Consider the following 19,433-nt stretch of genomic DNA (forward strand, 5'->3'; position numbering starts at 1 on the left):
CTCCTCTCCTCTCCTCTCCTCTCCTCTCCTCTCCTCTCCTCTCCTCTCCTCTCCTCCCCTCCCTTCCCCTCTCCTCCCCTCCCCTCCCCTCCCCTCCCCTCCCCTCCCCTCCCCTCCCCTCCCCTCCCCTCCCCTCCCCTCCCCTCCCCTCCCCTCCCCTCCCCTCCCCTCCCCTCCCCTCCCCTCCCCTCCCCTCCCCTCCCCTCCCCTCCCCTCCCCTCCCCTCCCCTCCCCTCCCCTCCCCTCCCCTCCCCTCTCCTCACTCCCCTCCCCTCCCCTCCCTTTCCCTTTCCCTTTCCCTTTCCCTTTCCCTTTCCCTTTCCCTTTCCCTTTCCCTTTCCCTTTCCCTTTCCCTTTCCCTTTCCCTTTCCCTTTCCCTTTCCCTTTCCCTTTCCCTTTCCCTTTCCCTTTCCCTTTCCCTTTCCCTTTCCCTTTCCCTTTCCCTTTCCCTTTCCCTTTCCTTTCCTTTCCTTTCCTTTCCTTTCCTTTCCTTTCCTTTTTCTTCCCTTTCCTTTCCTTTTTCTTCCCTTTTCTTTCCTTGGGGAAAACGCACTGTTTCTCTGGTTTGGAGCTAAGAAACACAGGGCACAACTGACAAGGGGCGGGGGCTGCTGTCTGGGATAACTTGTGTGTTGGGGTAGAGAGGGAAGGGAAACTGACAAACAGAACATGTGAGAACAGCAGGCAGAGAGGAGTCCAGCGAGTGGCTGCCATACACTGGGTGTCTCAGAATGAGGTGTCACCATTAAGGGAGCTCAGTGGGGTGGTGGTGGTGACTAGCTCAGACTGGCTGAAGGCCTCCCTGGGGCAGAGTCCCCACACACACTCACCACCTCTGTTTTGGCATATCCGTATCTTCTCATCCAATGGGATACATACTCAACCACCCGGAGATACCAGAGCTGATGCTGCCAAATGGGGTTACACTGCCAAAGGTAGAACAGTTCCCAAACAAATGTCTCCATGCAGAGGGAAATCCCTGACAAGGAAAGACCTCTTCTGGCCTTTGGGTCAGTTGCATCACTTCTGTCCTTCTGGGAAGGGCTGTGCTTCTGCTCCTTGAACTAGTGTTCTTAAAATCCTGTCTGCTGCAAGGACCCTGTGGGTTTCCTTGTTTATCCAAAGCAGCTTGCTGTTCCAGGGATGCCAGCAGCACCCAGCAGGTCACCAAATTTAGCACAAAGTACCACCTTTGGAGCTTGCCTGAGAGCTACTTGTGACCCTTTGTAGGCTTTTAAGGGACAAAATAAATGTCACATATTCCCTTGAAAGGCCATGGAGGACTCTCAGCCACAAGCAGAAGGACTCTACCCAAAGTGATACAAGTTTACAGGGAGGAAAGAAGAGAAGGTGAGGGCTAAACCTTCCTCATGGCTGTGACTTTCCCCATCAGCTGTTCAGGGTTCTTGTGCCCTAGGGGTGATCATCAGGACAAGGCCCTGTTCCAGCAACCCTCCTCTCGACAAGGCTTCAATAACTGCTCCACACCACGTTACCTGTCCTGCTTTTACTGTAAGCATCTCCACTAGGGTTCATCCCTGGCATCAGGGGGCATCACAGGCAGGAGCAGGAGTCTGGCTTGTCCCAAGAAATGTGCAAAGTAGCCATGGCTGGTTTGGGAGGGGAAGGTTATCATGCATTTAATGAACTCTTCAAGGAGAGGAAGAGAGTGGGAGTGGTGGGAGAAGATGGATGGAGCAGAAATGGAGATCCGGAAGGTAGAGGATGGACATGGACACATCTGGGTTTGGGGCAAACTCTCACCAGAGGCTTTGGCTCATCACCTGTATCTTCTGTCCAATTTCTTGACCCCATAAACGGCAGATCCCTTTCTAGGTGGTGTGGGATGCCTCTGACACTGGGTAAGAGTAGAACACCACACCAACTTCACTTGCCTAGGGAGTGGCTTGAGTTCTTGCAGCTGGAAGATGAGACATGACATTCTCCCCATAATGCTTTGGCCGCAGTGCTTACCAAGGTCTCTTCTCCCCTTCAGAAATGCCCTCTCCATGACTTTTCAGGGATAGGAGGATTTTGTTAGCTGGGTTTTCTCATGGCTGGCCTGAGGAGGTTCCCCTGCTGTTGGGCACCAAGCTGGTTGTGTTGTAACTGCCTGCTGCCAACCAGGGTTTGGTTGGTCACTGTATTGAGAGGCCCAAAGGGCTCACACTAAAGATACTTAATAAAAAAAATCCACCCAGATTTATTTAGCTTAAGTTGTGTTAGATGATGCAGAACAGGCAGCCCCTGCTCTGAGCATGCTGGGAAGATGGACTAAGGGGACCATTTCCCAGGGACATGCTGGAGCACATGGAGCATGTTGCTCCCTGACCAGCCCTTCCTCCCTCCCCATGCACACAGGGCAGGGCAGTACCCCAGAAAAAGAGACCAAACCATTCCCTAGACATGGCTGCACAACAGAGCATTGGTGCTGGGGGTGAGAGGCAGACATGGGCAGGAGGCCATGGGGTGGGGAGAGAAATGGAGACAAGGACTGAGAGAGAGAAAAGAGTGATGGAGAGCTGTAGGCAGGCAGGACATGAGAGCTGTCTCGCTGCAAGATCTCGGGCACTTAGCCAGATGCATTGATGTAGAGCTGGCTCTTGAGGATGTAGTCAATGACAGGCTGGCAGAGGTAATCCACGACATGTCCGTCCCCATGCTGCAGGGCCAGTCTGAGAGCATGGAGAGAGAGAAAGCTGTCAGAGCCCATTTGGGTGGGTCAGCTGCCCCTGCAAATGCAGAGGCTGGCTGGGGGCACCCTGCTCCCCACTCTGTAGTGGGAGTAGCCCTGCTTCACCCACCTGCTTTTGGTGGAGCTGACAACTGACATGGGGTGGTTTGAGTCGTCCTTCACCACCAGGATGTTGTTCTGCAGAGGAATACAGGCGTGAAGGGATGTCCTGAAAGCAGATATCTTTCCCTCCAGCCTCCCCACTCTGCTGTGTGGTGACCCATTGCTCATCCCACCCATCAGCTGAGAGTACCTGACCCTGATACATTGTGTCCCACGACAAAAGTGTCCCCCTGGGAGAAGAGAGACTGTGAGTCCTCTCAAAGCCTTCGCATGCCACAGGTGCATCCACCCACTCACTTTGTACTTGCGCAGTATGGAGGAGTGGTTCATGATTTGTTCAGGGTCTGCTCCATCCCGGGGCACCACCACGATCCCAAACTCCCCAACAATCACCTCCATCTGGGAGCAAAACAAAGTGTGGAGAGCTTTATAGCCACCCCATGCAAAACCTGCCACTGTCTGCCAACCCCACCCTGCCCCATGAAAACTGGACCATGGTCTGGAGGGAAATGGCAAGTGATTTTGAGGCAACAGCCTTTGGCAGAAACATGGAATTAGGAAGGCAAGTGGTTGGCAGAAGATCAAATAAAAGGCATAGGGTTAAATCCTATTAGATGTTGTAAGGCAGGCTTTGAGGAGAACTTGTGGTAGAAGAGGTTGCCCAAGGTGAATGTGACCTCTGCCTCGCTGGAAGGGTTCATGAGCAGGATGAATGCATTAGTCCTGACAGAGGTCTGGGAGGATGGTTCTTCCAAGGTTGTTTGGCCAAATTCACTAAAGCTTGGGGACCAGTCATAGTGCTCACACCATTCTCAGCTGAGACAAATCAGATTCGTCCAAAAGAGCTTTGTGTCAGCAAATTTGGCCAGTAGGAGCCCATGAGGAGGTGCTGCTGAAGAACGCATCTTCTGCCTGTGCTTTGATGTCATTTCTGCATCCTTTGTCCTGGGCTCCAGGGCTTGTCTCATTTCAGTTTTTCCAGCCCTTTAAAGGAGATACCTTTGATGCCTTCAAAGTTAGAGATTGAAGATATGGTAACTGACTTTTGAAGGCTACGAAGTTCTAGGAGGGAGGTTTGTGTTGACTGACTGTTTTCAGTGAGGAATCAGGGGAGGCCTCATAGCCAGCATGGCTCCAACTGCCAGGAGCAGCTGGTGGGTCAGTAGCCCAGCCCCTCTCCAAAGCTGATGTTTTCCCATGAAAATATGACTTCTTCCAGCAAGGGCCAACAGTGAAAGATGTTGATTTGGTTATAATATGTTTAATTCCCACCATCTGGACCACTCCTATAAATACCTTATTTCCTACTTGCATACCTCACTCTACTGGAGCTGGCATCTAGTTGATACTGGCTCCTTCCAAGGGACAAGGAGTAGAGCAGAGCCTTTGGAAATGCCTTAGGATGGGCCTACCCTGCCACCCCAGATGACATCCTCTGCATGAACAGTAAACAGGCTACAGGGCTTGGGACCGTAGAAGCCCTGTGGAAATGCGTAGGGGAGACGACAGTCAGGGTTGGGATGGAGGAGGCAGTGGAGATGGTGGGCACTGCTCCTGTCATCCCAAGGGACCTGGGACTCCCAGGAGCACTGGCTGTGGGAAGCAGAGAAGGAGGAACATGGAGGGGTGCCTGACACTGGTGACTCACATCTGCCTCATTCCAGAGGCCAGGGATGCAGAAGGACTCCAGCAGGTCACTGCCACAAAGCAGCAAGATACGAAGCTCTGGAAAAGAGAGGAGAAAAGCTCAGAGGTGGGAGCACAAGGGGCTGAGCAGGGACCACCTCCCTCCCCCAACTTTGAGGGTTGGCTTTGCAGCTCAGCCAGAAAATTGTGCTATGGGAAGGAGTCTTCTGCTCTGACAGGCCCATAAAGATTATTTGCACAGCTGCCAGACAAAAGCTATAAAACTCCCGGAGGAGTGAGAAGAAGTGGCTGCATGGGAAAATGCCTCCTTGTTTGGCATTTCCAGGTAGCCAAAACCTTTAGGCTCTGCATGGTGTTAATGCCAGGATGACTGTAGTGCCAGGCTTTACATGAAAAGAGTCTCAAAACCACCAACAAGCTCCCCATGCAGAGCTCTGGGTGATGTCCGGCAGGGCTAAAACCCTTAAAAGTCTTTAGAACAAGGAGCACCATGGCTGGTAAGGCAGCCAAAATCTCTCCTGCTGTGTGAAGCTCTGCAGGGAATGTGGGGATGGGGTGATACCACCATGGGAGGCCAATTTTCATGGCACCTGAGGGGACTCTCAGGACAGGATGCCATGGCAGGTCTGTGTCAGTGCCAGGAGCTATGTCCCCATTGCATGGTCCCTTATTTCAGGCAGTTGTCTGTCAACAGGATTAGGCTCAGCCCAGTTAGAGGTGTTTCTGTTACATTCCTGAGCCCCAGTAGCTGGCACCAAGTTGAGATGATCCTGTATCAGCCAGAGATGTCATGCAGATGCTCCCAAGTCATGCAGTGCTGGCCCAAAGGAATGGGAGCAATGTGGATACGGGCTGTGTACTCACCAATTTCTTCATATCTCATCACTGTCCCCAAGTTGGCATTTTCATCTGAGAAAGGGCAGCAAAAGAGAGGTGCTGATGCTCAGCCTCGAAGAGGGAGGAAGGGTGGGGAGCAGATCTCTAGAGGTGAAGCTGGACCTTTCCTCTACATACCCACAAAGGTGAAGCTCTCCATGGGTGGGCGAACACAGCAAATCCGGCTCAGGCTTTCTCCCACTTTCCCCAAGATTTTTGCTAAAGGGGAAGAAGGAAAATTAATGGGAGAGAGAGGTTGTGCAATTAACCCATCCAAGTGCTTCAGCCACCCTGGTTCTGCAAAATGCTCTTGTGCCTGGGTGTGCATCTCCCAGCACCTCTTCTTACAGTCTTAACTCCCAAGAGCGCTCCCCTGTGTCTTGAAGGGACCAGCTATACAGCTAAAATCATGAAGAAAATCATGAGATATCCATTTTAATGGGATTTAAGTAATGTTCCCTCTTTTCAGCTAATACCTTTATGGTTCACATCCCTCTTGTCTTATAGGGAATCCCACTACATCATCTCTCCTGCCAGTTCATCCCTTGGTACCAGGTAGCCTTTCCTTTTGCTGGTCTCACTGCCTAGACATCATCCAGCTGAAGTCCAGGGAGATTTCGTAGCCATCTTAAGCTGTTCTTGGCTTCTGCCCTTGCTGTGCTGGATGCTGACTCTTGCATCACACCCTTGCATCACACCCTTGCCCCATCCTAGACCTGATGCACCAAGACTCGTAAGACACCTGTCCAAAAATAAGGTGATGGATCACCTTATTCTAATGTTCTAATATTTGGCAGCCCTGAGTGGGACGTAGTCAGTAAGTAGTCATCCCTCTCTTCCCTACAGCACTGCCACCTACCTGCGGTGGGCTTGCTGGAGATGTTGTTGTTGTTCTGGTAGATGCTTTGTGAGGACTCATTCTGGGGCTGGCCAATCACAGGGGTGATGGAGGGTGTGTTGACATTGGAGAGGATGCAGCCAGTCACTCTCTGTAATCAGGGAAGGATGTAGTTGGAACAGTGTCTTCACCCCAGCACCCTCGCAAAATCCTTCTGACCCTGTAACAAGCCTCTGCACCCCTGGTTCAAGGTCATCTTTCATGACAGGTATGTCCGAGCTCACTTCAGGGTCCCCAGTCCCATCTGACCTCACCAAATGGGCCTGGGGCTTTCAGGACCCTGTGGATAATGACTCGTGTTTAAGGTGGTATCACCTTTTTTGTGTGGGCTAGCAAGGAGCAAACAGGTCCTCTTCTCCTCCACCCATCCCTGCACGAGAAGGAAGGTATCACCAGCAACTCCCTGGCTTCAACACCACAGTCCCAGGATACACTGAACATACTGCTGGCTAATGCTACTCCTGTGCCTCCTGTCTGGGTTGTCCATGTACAATGCTCTTTCATCCATTTCCTATCTTTAATTTTCTTCCTATATCTGAGAGTACCAGCAGCTCTGCTACCTGTGTAGGTCACCCACAGGCACCTTCCTCCTTGGCTTTCAGGCCTACCTCTAACTTTTCCTCCTGGGGTTGTATTCCCTGGGGACTTCCCAGATGCTGAATTTTCCTGTAAAATCTCTCTGTTAGGTTCATACAGTAGTTCTGGCTCAGCTGGTGAACTGGGAGGCCCATCCACTCCTCCCTCCCTTTGGGAGGAGGAAAGGGGGTGTAACTACGTGGTTTATGCCCACCCTTGCTTTTACTCTGCCTTAAGCCCTGCTGCCCTCCTGGTGTTCCTGGGTTCAGGATGGCTGCTGGCTCCAGCTGGAGGGCTCCATTTCCTTCCACCACCAGGGCCCAGACCTCAAAGCAGCTGTGATAAGGTCTAACCCCTTCCAGGTCAGGATTTCACTGTGTTCCTCTAAGTTTTCTCACTGTCAATCTCTGTTGTATTTTGATTGGGTGCACTCCCACCCCTACATTCTCCCCATGCCCTCACCCTGGTGCACCCATGGCGTAGGGGCTGCCTCACCTTCATCAGGTCACGGTGGTGCTCCAGCACACTGCAGGTGGTCTGCCAGGTGTCCTGGTAGCACTCCCAGGGATCAACCCTGCCAGAAGAACAAGGCAACAGTGTCGCTCATGGCCACTCCTGCCCATGCTACTTCCTCCCCACTTGGTTGGCCAGCAGTGCCATGAGCAGCCATTACTGATGCCTCAGCCCTAGCATGGGCCACGTCCTTCCTCCAGCTCTTCTACACAGCATCCCTTACAGCTCTGGAGACCTGAATGTGTGTCTGGGCATCTCTCCGTGCTTGGCACCCAACTAACCAGCTTTTGTTTGGCTTGGATGCGACTATGTGTGCCATAACCCTCTTTCTGAGGGCAGCCCAAGATGCTTCTGGTGTCACTTCAACCACCATGTGCCACATGGCAGTGCTGGGAAGGTGAAAATCTGCAGGCTGGTGCTACATATGTGGACAGGGAAGGTGCACAAGGCTGGAGTGAGCTAAGTGACTTTGGGTATCACCCAGACACCACAGGCTTAGTGAGGGGCTCATACGACTTCCCAGATCTTGAGGGCTCCCTTGAAGGGTAGTGTAACCCTCCTTGTCTGTTCTCTGCCAGATTGGGAGGGGAAGAGGTCTCTTATTTTTAGTCAAGCTTGGGCTGGAAGAAAATTAATCCTGGAGCTCTACCAGCTGGTGGCATCTCTACTCTGCATGCAGGACTTTTCCCCCATGGTGCAGGGAAAGGGCAGGGGTTGCTGGTGCCATGGCAGGTGCCAGCTCTGCCACCCACCTGATCCAGTCGGAGGACTGCACAGCCAGCTGGCACATGGTCAAGCGGTGCCGGCTAGAAACTAGCCCCTGCATGAGAAGGTAAAGGAAGAACAGTTATGAGGCCTTGTGCTCTGATCAGCCTGGGCTTGCAAACCTTTCTGAGGAAGAACATCAGGTTCACTCATGTGAGACAGGCCAGAAGGATTCCTTCCAGCCCACAGAAGTTTATTTAAGCTCCTGTTTGCTGGAGGGGAGGAGGCTCTGTTGGGCTCAACTCTGGCGACGTTCTTGGGTGGAGAGCTCAGCACTACCGCTCCCAGAACTGTGCTCCAACGGGGCCAATCTGAGGGGGTGGTTTCTTGATGAAATTCCTCCAGCTTTCAGGAGATAAGTGAGCTCACCACATCTAATTTGACAAGTGACTCTAAAGGTCACTTATTTGCATAATTTCAATATCCTCCAAAAAAACTCAATTGGCTTTGAAATAATTCAACCCCCCCACCAACCCTCATTTAAGGTATCACCACCACTGTTTTGGGTGGGAATGTTTCTCTTTGCTGTCTAGTACTTTGGCTCAGTTTAGGGTCTCACTGCAGTGTTTATCTGAAGAGCAAGAGGTTTCATCTTCTCCCCTCTCTCCAAGACTTTCCCAAGGTCAGGAGCTGCCCCAGGCAGAAGAGGGCTGTGAAGGAACCACAGGTCAGGCTGTGCTGCCCAGTTCTCAGCCCTAATTTCAGAGATGCCATCTCACACAGGAGGCAGAAAGAGGAAATGGGGATGACCCACCGTTTTCCCATAGGAGTCGTGCACAGGTGAGACGATGCCACCAATGACAATGAAGCGTCCAGTCTTGTGCAGGTAATCCCGGGCCCGTTCTGGAGGGAGAGGACAAGGAAAAGGGTGAAGGGGAATTTAGCAGGACCTACTGAGCCCTGCAACACCACGGCAGAAACGAGCCATGGGCCAACCAGTCCCTCCACAGCTGCACAGCTATTACACCCCTCCCTGGCTTGTGTCAACACCATGTGCTACCCATGTCCCAACTATGCTAAGAGATGTTCAGTTTTGGGCAGGTATTTCCTAAAGGTGGCATTTGAGGATAAAAATGCTGGTGACAAATTGCCCAACCCACCTTGTCTCCTACATATCTACCCCAGCTATTGAGACAGTAGCAAGGGAAAAGAAGATAGGGAAGGTAAAAGCAAAAAGGCAGAAAAGATTGACAAGCCTTTAGAAAGATCATTTTTTCTTCAGCTGGAGGATCTGTAAAATATTTTTGATTTGTAAATAAAAGGAGCATTTCTGAAACTTAGGTGGTGATTTCAGGATCCATCAGGCATCCCAGGATGTCACTGCATCACATCCTTCAGACACTGAATTCAGTGTCCAGCACTGCCCTGGGGAATGGTGAGAGGTCCTTCCTGAAGGGCAAGTGTTCCCAGTGGGGCAGTGGCTGCCACACCCATGGAAGTGTACAAGGCCAGGTTAGATGGGGCTTGAAGCAACCTGGGTTAGTGGAACATTTCCCTTCCCATGGCAGGAACTGGAAGAGGATGAGCCTTAAGGTCCCTTTCAACCCAAACCATTCCAGAATTCTAAGTCACTTGGGCAAAAATTTTCTTTTCTCCAAATTTTGAAATTTCTTCTAGGGAATATTATCCATTACTGTCAGTTAAAATAAATTAAGGAAATATAATTGCCATGGACCTTTTTTCCCCCCCAAGGGCATTGAGCAGACTCAGGTCTCTGTGACAACTTGTGGGAAATTCGCCAGCCTCAATACAGCCTCTTCCTCAGACTCACCTGAAATCCTCACTCTGGCTGCCTTCCCAGCTCTTCTGCCTTGGACACACAAGCCTCCAGAGAGGGAAAAGTGGGCTTAAATAATTTGATTGGTGCAGGGAGTAAAACGTGATTGCCTGAATTGGATGCACCAAAATTACCCTTCCTGCCCTCAAAATCCCATGAGAGCACATGCAGCAAAACACAGCATGCTTAGGTTTGGCTTTTTTGCACAGGCAGGGAGAAGTGAAGATCGATGGATCACTGTTTACCTTTATGTCATAATGCAATTTAAAATGAGAATTAAAATAAAAAGGAAATTCCTTGACAAAAAAGATGACATTGCATTTTAAATGAACACATCCTTTCATTATTTCTTAATTTTCCCTGACTTGATTTTCCTTGTCAAAAGAAGATTAAAAACACTGATCTGTCTATCTTCACATATGGCCCCCTTATAAAGTTCATCTTTCAGAGGACATGAACTCTTTGCATGTAAGCTCTGCTTCAAGCTCTCAAGAATGGCTGATGGTATTAATTTGCCTTGAGTTCTTGGTGGCAAAAGCCAAAGATTTTTCCTGGCTACCAGTATCTCAAGGTCTGTATTTAAACAGCCTGGCACCATCTCCACACCTTCAAGCAATGTGACCCATGCTGCTGGCATGTCTTCTCAGCTCCAGCTTCCAAGAATCACACCAAATATCCACCACTAACTCCTGTCTTAATAAAACATTTCCTCTGCAGAAAACAGGCACTGGCACAGGATGCTCAGAGAAGTTTTGGACACCTCATCCTTGGAAATGTCTAAGGCCAGGTAGGCTATGCTTGGAGTAGTCTTCTCTAGTGGAAGGTGTCATTGCTCATGGCATGGAACTGAGGGGTTGCTGATGGCCTTGCAGCACTCAGGGAAGGCTCTGCTGCTGGCAGGAGAAGGGTGCTGCTGCTCTGTATTGCCATCAAAACTGCTCATTCGGGTTTTAACCTGCACAATCTTTAGAGAAATCTGTAAAAATGAGGCTGCTTTCTAAGTTGGGATCTGCATTTCCAAGAGCTTGTTGTCTACCTCAGAAACACCACATTTCATTTAAATATACATGGAAAAAATAGCACATTTATTGACAAGTAGATTCCTGCAAGGAAAGTATTTGAGTAAATGTAGGCTAAGAAGCAGCAGTACGGTGTAGAGAATGGGAAGACCTGCCTCCTGGTTCCGTCTTGCCCACGATTTGCAGAGCACCCTTTCACATTCCATACTGGTCTGTTCTCACTTGGCTTTGGTGAAGAGCACATTGTTTGCCTGTAGGGTTGTGCTGATTAGGAAACTCTGCAGTCTTGTTTGTTCGTACAACCATCAGCTAAGCCAGTCCTTCACACCTATCCACTTCAAAACAAAAGCCTTTAAAATCACTGCATTTTCTTAAATAACACATCAAATCCTGTTGGGAGAGGAGCTGTGTCACTGGTAGGGCTGGCATAGTGACAGGAGCACCTGCCCTTACTGCTGGGATGGTGGCAGAGGATTTGGGACAGGGGCACCATGGCTTCAGGATGGCACAAGAAAGACACTGAGCTCCTGTAGTGTGTCCAGAGAAGGGAACAGTGCTGGGGAAGGGTGTGAAGCACCAGGAGAGGCTGAGGGAGCTGGGTGGGGGCCCAACCTCACCATCCAGAAAAGAGGTTTCTGGATGACAAGAGCCTTGCTGTGTTGGGGAGGGAAGGGACAGGGGTGACACCTAGACCCATCCCAAGCACTGGTCCCACACTCTCACTTTCCTAACCCAGCTTTGCTCGCCTGCCATGAAAATGCACTTCAAGTATTTTCATCTCTGCTGCTTTCCTAAGAGATGATGGTACAGAAAGACCAATCAGAGGATATGCTCCAGGGCTACAAAACTGAAAAGTGATGGTTTTGTCCAGTTTGAGTGAAAAAATAGCATCACACTTCCCCAATAAAAAATCAGTCCTTATTTAAGAGATGTTTCTTTTTGGAGGTTCTCACTGAGTATATTTAATCACAATGTTTGGGCTCCTCTGGCACTGCTCCATCACCTAAATTTGCGTTAATGAAATCTTTGATATTCCTCACGTTCAATTTTTCAAGGTGTAATTACAAATTGTATTTTCTTTGCCTTTGTACCTGGTTCATTGGCACCCTTAAGACTTCCTTTTTTTCTATTTTCTTTTTTTCTTACAGAATAAAGCCACAGACCAGCTCTGATTTATGCCCTTCTCCCCACTGGGGACTGCTCACACTGTGCCAGCTCTCCGAAAACACACACAAGATAGTAGGGAGGCAAGAAAGCTTTGCACAGCCTTCATTGCACGTCCCTGAGAGTTGTGACAGTGAAGTTGTGCAGCCACAGGTGATGGAGAAGGCAAAACCATTTCCCAAGTGTCTTATTTTTATTTTGAGCAATATGTCCTCTGACATCCTTGGACAGGAGGTGGGACATGGCCAGTTAGGTGCCAAGGGCAAGGGAGGCACTTTCCCACTGTCTAAAATCCCTTCTTCTGCAGGACAGTGACCTAGATTTGCCAGCACACTTTGCTTTATTCTTAAGCTAGCAGCACTCGCAGGACCTAAATGGTCCAGAGCTCAGTGTGGGCAAGGACCCAGCAGTTACTCTCAGTCTAACTGAATGATGTATATGTATATGTATATGTATATGTATATGTATATGTATATATATATATGGATAGATATAGATAAAGATAAAGATATAGATATAGATATAGATGATATAGATGATATAGATGATATAGATGATATAGATGAGATATAGATATAGATATAGATATAGATATAGATATAGATATAGATATAGATATAGATATAGATATAGATATAGACATAGATATAATTTTTTGAAAGTACTCTGAATGCCAAATCAGGGATGAATTCATCACAGGTGTCCTTCTCCCAGAGCCCAGCTCTCCTGCTTACCCCAGAGCCTTGTTCTGGGTCCCAACCAGTATCTTCACCCACAGTTAGATCTTGGTTAGAGGTGAGGGAACTATTGGCATCTCCTCTCCCTGGGCTCCCAGAAGAGACATTTCTACTAGAGCAAGCCCTGGCTGCTCTTCAAGAGAAGTCTCTTCTTTGGGAAGAAGCAGGAGACCAATTCTTTACCATGGGATTGACCCTTCCCAAGGCAAGCCTGGGGAGATCCCAGTGACTCAAATAGCCTGTCCTACCTCATGATCAGTGCCTCTTAGACAATTTCAGTCAGATTCCCAGGAGAATTTTGGTTGGTAGAAAAATCCCATTAAGATTTTAATCTCTGAGGTAATTGCTCTGTTACAATTTCCCCCACCCCACTAGTCCATAGCTGTACCCAGGAACAGCGGAAATAACAAATATTGGAAGGGCTTCAGGTGTTGCTGCACATTAGTTTCATCCACTTTTCATAAATGCAGAAAAAGCACTGGCCATCAAGTGCCTCAAGATTTGTGGTGGAAGTGGAGGCTGTGTAAGCCACCCTGAGAGGTGATTCTGCAGGACTTGACCTTGCCAGCCCACTCAGGTTCTCACTAGTGTCCAACTCAAAGTCACACAAGGGATGACTAATGATACTCATGCTGCCGCCATCTGTTGACCACGCCTGGCTTCAAGCAGAAAGGTGAAACTAGTTGTTTAAAACAAACAGACTAACGAAGAATAATAAAAGTAGGAGACTGAGTCGCAGTAAGCTGACCTAAAAATAGCAGAGCACTTCCTGGAGCCCCAGCTAGATGGGGCCTAGGCAGGGGACCTGGCTGGTCCCAGGGAATCTGGGTTTCTTCCATGAAGCTGTAGAGGGACAACCTATTTGATATAACTGAAACTGAAGACATCCTATTTTTCCCTCTTTTATTAGGAGTGAAGTATTGCAAGGGTCTGAGAAGTTACACAGGAGTCCAGGAGGAAGAGCTCCCAAGTCCTAGACCTTGAAACGGAGTGTTGGGGGTTGGGTGTCCTTTTAGTTCTGACTCACCTGTGGAATTTTTACCCATTAGTTGCGGGGAAAACCTGACTGCTGGTACTTGGTGGGTGCTCGAGAAACACAAGAGTCTGGCTGGGGCCAGGGGGGAAGGGGGCAAGAAAATGGGAGGGCGGGGACAGTTTTGCTGGCTTCTTCAGTTTCAGAGAAGCACACTTTGCTGGGAGCTGTTGCTGCGGAGGGAAGGGAATTCACCATCACCCAGACGGAGCTGCTGCTTCTTCTTCTCCTTCTTGTTGGTGCGTCTCGCACCCCCTGTCCTGCCTGTACGTGTGGCAGTGCCAGGCACCACCGTGGAGCTGCTGATACACCTCATCCACCAGCCCAGGATCTCAACTCATCCCTGCCATTCCAGCTGAGTGTTCCTCAGAGCCCTGCAGGAGCACCAGGACTGCCCGCCCGAGGGGGTTTGTGAAGCAAAGCCTCTCCTCCATCCTTTCCAGTCTTGGCCAAGAGGACTGTCACAGGGTCCCTGGTTCTGTTTTGTTGTTAATGCTGTAGTTATTGTTGTTTGAGTGCCTCATTATACATACTAGTAAAGAACTGTTATTCCTATCCCCAGATCTCTGCCTGAGAGCCCCTTGATTTCAAAATTTTCATTCCAGGGGAGGCTCCTGTGCTCCCTAGCAGACACCTGTTTTCCAAAACTGAGATGAGGAGCATCTGAGGAAAAGCATGGCAAAACAACCCAGGCCAAGATGCTTTTCCCTCCTGTAGCTGCTAATCCTGCTACAATGGAGTGGGAGGGAGCATGCAATGCCTCTTGCTGGTGAGCAACATGAGAAGTACAGGGAGCTGCTTCTTGAGTTGAAGTGCCACCAGCTCCTCCAGGCAGGGACTGAACCTACTTTTCTGTCAGACGGGTGATCAGTACAGTGCTGCCACTCTCTCCACTTCTACAAAGAAGCAATATAACTTACTGCTTGGACATCTCTACTGTGGTATTGCAGGGAAAGTAGAAACATTCTCAACACCATGCTGGATCTCACCTGAGGTGTGGGCAGCTGAGTGGGTGGACATGTTAAATGCCTCCACAAGGTTTTCAACACCCAGGGCTACTACCTGGGTATCATAGAGGTCTTTGGGCTAAAGAGGTAAGGGAAAGCATCTAATGAGGTAAAAACAACTCTCATCAGGTAGTTGGATGGGGCTTGGAGCATCCTGCTCTAGGCAATGGTATCCCTGCCCAAGGCAGGGAGTTGTAACAAGACAATCTCTACGGTCTCTTCCAAATCATTTTGTGATTCTGAAAATGGATGAAGAAGAGGCCTTCACCTAAAGAAGGTTTTTTGAGCTCTCTTCTGCAGAACAGCACTGAAACAACTTGCTTAGAAGCCCTTGGAGAAGGATTCAGCATCTCTAGGTAAGATGATTTTCTGTATGTGTGATATTGAAGTGGAAAGTGAAAGGTCATGTACCTTTCCCTGTCTGGTGCATTAACTGTCACCCGACAAATCAGCAAGAGCTGTCCATGTGTATCATGGTTGAGGGGGGAGAGTTTTTCTCTTCCAGTGTAGTATTTTCCTTGTTTTTAGGGAGAAATGTGACAAAATGTGGATTTGCCAGCACTTGGTGTAAAATGCCCCTCTGAATGTCAGGATCTATTTAAGCACAAACTAGGGCAGTTAACTATTGCTGAGCTGGGAGAAAACAGTCAGAGCTACTTTGGCTGAAATCTGTCTCTCCTCTGGGATTTTTGAGGCTAATGGCTTTCCAGCTGGTGTAAGGTGATGTAACATGCCACTCACAGTAAAGCAACATCAATTTGTGGTGTGAATCTGGCACATATCTATGGCATTTTGTGGTTGTATATCAACTTTGATGAGAGTCTAAATATCCAGAGCAAAAATGTTTGGTAAACAAATAAGAGGGTATTCCATATAGTCCAAACTGCTCCAATTTGAAGTGATTTTTGTTATCCTGGGCCCATGGACAGAGTCACACAGCAAAAGGGTAGCAGAAAAAGACAAGATTTTCACTATTCTGCCATGGTTTTATATGTCACTTTTATCAAAATGTGGATAGAACATCCAAAATAGGACAGGCACCTTAATGTACATCCCTGGAGAGGTCCCAGTCCCCATCTCAGTCAGAAAATGGTGTCACACACTGCCTTTTAAAAAAAAAAAATGAAGGGGAAATAAAATTTGAACAGATTTCCACATTTGTTTTCCAGTGCCCTAATTTCCCTGTGGAAGTACTCTATTTGTTTTTATTTCCAAGCTGTGTAGTTGTCCTGGGGTGACTTTATGATACCGGTATCCCCAGTTGCCTTGTTTATGTTATATATAAAGTTCCACACCTTTAAGACTGGCTCGGAGAGCAAAGAGGGGGGAAGAAGAAACGTGCAGTTTGTGTTGAAAGAAAACATCACTCCCCCACATCCTGCTCCTGGACTGTGGTGTCTGTCCGTTCTGCCCTAAACTAGGACAGTAGTCTATCAAAAGCAGTGCTTTTTATGTCCTGGCATGTGTTGTGGTGCTCCTTTGGGCTGACACGTGGCAAGACCACAATCCTACTGGGAGCAGAGGATTTATGGTTCTCAATTCCCCATGTAGCAAAAATGAGGAGCCTTTGCTCAGCAGCTCTTTGCTACTCTTTGGCTGCCTTCACATGGAAATGACCCGTGTGTGACCTGTGGCTTGCCTTTGCTGGCAAAGTAGATGCTGACCTTGTTTGGGATCTGTGTTGGTTGGCTGAACCAGGACTGTGCAGTCAGAAAACATCCCACCTACAGAGAGGCAGAAAGGTTGGGGGCATGCTGGTGAGGGCATGGGTTGACAGAACCATGGTAAGATTTCAGACTCAAGGTGACACCAGAGGGATGTCACATTCCCATTACTGCAGCTGTGTATCAGCGAAAACCTCCCTCTTTGCAGACCCATTCTCAAGACCCCATTTTCTGCAAAAAGAAACATGAACCATGTCTGTGCACAAAGCAAAGGCACCAGAAGCATAGTTATGTGTTTAAGCATCCCCAACCCAGCTTGTCCTGGGAAAAGTGGATTTTCTGCTTTCCCTTGCCAATGAACCACAGAGAAATGTCATCTCCTCAGGGAAGGCTTAAAATCAGTTTGGGGCTGTTGGATTTTCAGTGAAAATAGAAACCATTGTGTAGCAGGGGCTGTGCAAGTTCTTCCTTGCCTGGCTCAGAGATGGGTTCTCCACCCACCCCATGGGGACCTCCTCTGCCTGTGCTCACTATTTCAGCCCTGAAACAGACTTATCTCAGTTAATCTCCTGAGGCAAGCCCTACAGCGGCTTTTGAAAATGCGTATTTCCAAAGAACCTAGGCTTCTGTTTTCCCAAATACTGATTTAGCAAATTTCTGCCACTATAACCAAGATACATCCAGTGGTTCAGGCTTACTGAAGAAAACTAGTTGATGCTTAAAAAGGAGAGGAAAAAAAGTGTTTCTGAGCCAGGTTGCCTTTTCTAACAACAGTGTTTCAGTGGAATGAGAGCTTGTGCCTTGGCCCTGGTTTATTTTCAGGGTTGTGATGGGCACTATTGACTTTCTCCACACAGGGCATCCCAAAAATCTATCCCTGCTTGGCTGGGAACTGATGGCATCATGGAAGTGCTTGGATTGAGGGCTTATTAATACCAGAGAGGGCATGTTCATGTCAAAATCCAGAGGTGCCCTGGCTTTGTCTCTATCTTATGCTGATTTTTCAGTCTTTAGAGATGTTTGGGTCTTCCCATAGATGCTTTTGGCTCCCTGGTCCCAGGTATAGGTTGAGGTTAGGGTTGAGGTTGGAGGTACTTGTGTTATACTTCAACACAGGTGGACTCCTTGGCTCAAAGGACCTCTTGCAGACCCCCAGCATTGCTGCCAGAAGGGATTTTGGAAACCAAGGTGTGCAGAGGTGAGGATGCCCATTTTGGGCCGGTTGCTGCACAGATGCACAAAGATCATCATAGTCATGACCCACTTCTACCCTTGGCCCCCATCACTGTGGTACCCTACCCACAGCAGCCTGGCAGCAAAAGGATGTGGCTCCCCCACTGCACCACTCAAACAGTTAAATGAGCTGCCCAAGGTTACATGAGAAGTGTGGGCTGCAGGTGTTCAGCATGCAGCTAATTGATACCCTTGGCATTGTACAGGCTGAAGCTAAAGAGCATTAGAGAAGACAGTGCGGGAGATGAGAGCATCACAGTGAGTGCAAATGGTTTTTAAATAGAAGCAGAGCCTCTGTTTCTTTCTTGAATAAGGTTGTAGGACTGGATTTCTCACTGACAGGTTTGTTTATAGTCAGTGGAAGTAAAAGAAGGTACGTGGCACATTTTGGGAGGTGGCATTATCATAGAGCCAATGTGATGTCTCAGAGACCGTAATAAATACTGTCAAATATTTAAGAGCTTATAAATGTTTTAAAAGAATTCCTGAATAGTTATTGATGGAGTTTAGTCTTGGTTTTGTGCTCAGGAAAACTCCTCCTCACTCTGGGTCATGAAGAGAAGATGCTTAAGATGATGAAAAGGCTGTGAGAAACGAGTCTGTATGGGGTGCAGTGACATCAACTAACATATAACAGTCCCCAGAAGAGCCATGAGTCCTGCAGTCCTGCCAGTGTTGCTTTGTCTTCCCAGCACACTACCCCACCACCCAAGTATCTGCAGTTTCAGTGTGTTTGGGGCAAGTGCTGGGCATGGAGGTGTGTTGCCAGCCAGCATGGCACCAGGGCTGGGCTAACAGGTGTCGCTGCCATGCTGAGCCAGGGGCACTTGATGCTAGGCACAACTTACCTTCCTAGACCCCTTGTACCGAGAAAACCTTTCAAGCTGTTTGCTGTGATTTCAGCAGCTTGGATGTCAGTGGAAGTTCCTCTGCTGTGTTACAGAGGGATGAGCAGGGATGCCGCAGTTCCCTGTGTCCAATACATCACCTCGAGTGTTTTAAGCAATATCTGTCTTGGCTCTGTCCCAGTCAAGTCATTCCCACTATGCTCTGATGGTGCTGCTGAGCTCCAATGCTGTACAGAGCCAGGCCAGTGCTCAGCCATCCTCTCCCTGTCCCACAAGTCCTCCGAGAGCCCCTTTACACCACCCACTCCTTCAATCGATCCCTCCAGCTAATTATGCATTCAGATTTCAGCTGAGGATGAAATGGAACCAGGAGGCAGCCTCACAGGGGCCTGCACTTCTTACTGCTGTTGCACACAGCAGAGCAAAGTCTCTCTCGAGCTCCTGACAAGCTTTTGTTAGATGGAGGGGGAAGGAATTTTGCTTCTGGATATTTGCCAGTATATTCTTATTTAAGCAAAGGGGAAAGGGTGATGCTGTCATGCTACTCAAGCATTTCTCCCAGCTCTGTCCCAGGCAGCGATGCTCTCATTAAACTGCTCTGCAGTTCAATCATCTCAATAAAATAAGAAAAAGTGATTCTTGAACTTCAGGATATTAAAACAATACATCATTATCAAAAGCCTCAGCTCCTGCCTTTTCATCCCTCTTTACTTAGTCAACTCCATCCTTTCATCTCAAATCCCTTGCTATGGGATCCAGCAGCCTTCACTGCTGCTCCTCTACAAGTATTGCAGTGGATAATGAAAGAGCAGCCTGCTGAGATTTTTAATTGCTCAAGTTTTCCTAAGAACCAAGCAAGAAGGTTTTATGTTTGATAGC

General features: G+C 48.7%; 1 protein-coding gene across 5 annotated transcripts in view; it reads right to left on the reverse strand.

Annotated features, from left to right (window-relative positions):
* Positions 1–496: 496 nt before the first annotated feature.
* The window catches only part of NMNAT2 (nicotinamide nucleotide adenylyltransferase 2), a 35,162-nt gene continuing 16,225 nt past the window's right edge, over positions 497–19,433 (reverse strand). For all 5 annotated transcript variants that reach the window (XM_086842713.1, XM_086842716.1, XM_086842714.1 and 2 more), the window contains 10 exons: positions 8,827–8,915; positions 8,060–8,127; positions 7,290–7,368; positions 6,180–6,309; positions 5,459–5,539; positions 5,309–5,353; positions 4,446–4,522; positions 3,095–3,196; positions 2,805–2,872; positions 497–2,675 (listed from right to left, as the gene is read on the reverse strand). In XM_086842713.1, the coding sequence (XP_086698839.1) occupies positions 2,573–2,675; positions 2,805–2,872; positions 3,095–3,196; positions 4,446–4,522; positions 5,309–5,353; positions 5,459–5,539; positions 6,180–6,309; positions 7,290–7,368; positions 8,060–8,127; positions 8,827–8,915 (842 nt within the window). In that variant the 3' untranslated portion in view covers positions 497–2,572. The remainder of the gene's footprint in view (positions 2,676–2,804; positions 2,873–3,094; positions 3,197–4,445; positions 4,523–5,308; positions 5,354–5,458; positions 5,540–6,179; positions 6,310–7,289; positions 7,369–8,059; positions 8,128–8,826; positions 8,916–19,433) is intronic.

This window comes from Cyanistes caeruleus, chromosome 9 (genome assembly GCF_971803275.1).
Source record: "Cyanistes caeruleus chromosome 9, bCyaCae1.hap1.1, whole genome shotgun sequence".
Classification (NCBI taxonomy): Eukaryota; Metazoa; Chordata; class Aves; order Passeriformes; family Paridae; genus Cyanistes; species Cyanistes caeruleus.